General features: G+C 48.6%; 1 protein-coding gene across 1 annotated transcript in view; it reads left to right on the top strand.

The window, feature by feature from the left end:
• The window catches only part of TADA2B (transcriptional adaptor 2B), a gene marked incomplete at its 5' end in the record, with an annotated part of 1,118 nt that extends 183 nt beyond the window's left edge, over positions 1-935 (top strand). Inside the window, one exon of the mRNA XM_010019031.1 lies at positions 1-935. This exon is cut by the window's left edge and continues 183 nt beyond it. Within this exon, the coding sequence (XP_010017333.1) occupies positions 1-837 (837 nt within the window).
• Positions 936-1,798: the final 863 nt, after the last annotated feature.

The following is a 1,798-nucleotide window of genomic DNA, read 5'->3' as shown; positions in this document are numbered from 1 at the left end:
CTGTCCCCCAGCCTGACCACACCGCTGCCGCCGCTGGACATATCGGTGGCCGAGCAGCAGCAGCTCGGGTACATGCCGCTGCGGGACGACTACGAGATCGAATACGACCAGGACGCGGAGACCCTCATCAGCGGCCTCTCAGTGAACTACGACGACGACGATGTGGAGATAGAGTTGAAAAGGGCTCACGTGGACATGTACGTGAGGAAGCTCAAGGAGAGGCAGCGGCGGAAGAACATCGCGCGAGACTATAACCTGGTACCGGCCTTCCTGGGGAAGGACAAAAAGGACAAGGAGAAAGCTCCCAAACGGAAGATCACTAAAGAGGAGAAGGAGCTGAGGCTGAAACTGAGGCCGCTGTACCAGTTCATGTCTTGTAAGGAGTTCGAAGACTTCTTTGAGAACATGCATAAGGAGAGGATACTCCGAGCAAAGATTCGGGAGCTGCAGCGGTACCGCCGGAATGGGATCACCAAAATGGAAGAGTCGGCGGAATATGAGGCAGCCAGGCATAAACGGGAAAAGAGGAAGGAGAACAAAAACATAGCAAGCTCCAAGAGAGGGAAGGAAGATGGTAAAGAAGGTGAATTCGCTGCCATTGAAAACCTGCCTGGCTTTGAACTCTTATCGGACAGGGAAAAGGTGCTCTGCAGCTCTCTAAATCTGAGTCCTGCACGTTATGTGACTGTGAAAACCATCATCATTAAAGACCATCTCCAAAAAAGACAAGGAATTCCTTCCAAGAGTCGCCTTCCCAGTTACTTAGACAAGGTACTGAAGAAAAGGATTTTAAACTTTCTAACAGAAAGTGGTTGGATATCCAGGGATGCCTCCTGAAACTCAGCAGATCTGAAAGTACACAGCAGAGGCACATTAGAGCCTCAAGGACTCCGTTAGTTTTTCCTTCCCTCCCCAAAGATACAGAAATCATGTCACTTAAAATTAACAACAGCGACAAAAAAGCAAACCCATAAACCCCCTCAGTATTCGTGATCCATGGGTCAAATGGACTTTTGCTTTGGATCATGGAAAATACTTAATTGTGAAACTTCTGCATTGGATTTCACTGCTTTTGGTACATTATTCGAACACATTTCTTTCATGTGAACTTACTCGATTCCAGTAGTCTCAGAGTAGTTACTTACTCCTTACTCCTGGATAAATGAGTATCGATGTAATCCTTGCTTTTCTTTGAAGGTGGGAGATAGTTTCATTTGCTGGAAACTTTCTTCTCCCTTTGTTGTCTTTTTTTTTTTTTTTTTATTTTGGTGTAATGCTGGCAGGAAAGTGAAGCTTCCGAACGTCCTGAGCTCAGGAGCACGGTGAGAGGGGACTTCTGTGACCAGTGCTAAGCTTTCAGAACATTCTCCTTAGTAACTACAGCCAAGGCTGGGACAGAGGGTGAGAGTTTCTGTCAGGAATGCAGCAGGGATGAGCCATGGCAGGGAGTGGAAGGGAAGAAATGCAGCAGGTGAGATGCCTTCAGGTGCTTGTGCTGTGGAAGGGGTTCTTGGAGAGCTGCCTTCGCACCCAGCTCATCCAGGCGGAGGTTTGACATGAGGCTTGGGTGAAACAGACCCAACTGAAGCTTCGATCTTAACTAATGAATAGGAAAATTGCAGGAGTACGGGGCAGCTGTGGTGCTGTGTGGGGTCAGCACCACTGTCAAGTGGCTGATTTGGGCCAAAAATAGGGTTTGGAAAGACAAGCAGCGAGTTGTCTGGAAGCAGTTGGGAGCCTCAGGCAGCAGTCACCGTTCCTCCTTGTTGGAGGAGCCTACTCCTGCTTCAGTGCCTCT

Source organism: Nestor notabilis, unplaced genomic scaffold (genome assembly GCF_000696875.1).
Source record: "Nestor notabilis isolate BGI_N333 unplaced genomic scaffold, ASM69687v1 scaffold11717, whole genome shotgun sequence".
Taxonomy (NCBI): domain Eukaryota; kingdom Metazoa; phylum Chordata; class Aves; order Psittaciformes; family Psittacidae; genus Nestor; species Nestor notabilis.
The sequence above is the reverse complement of the archived record's forward strand: the minus strand, read 5'-3'. Positions and strand labels throughout refer to the sequence as shown.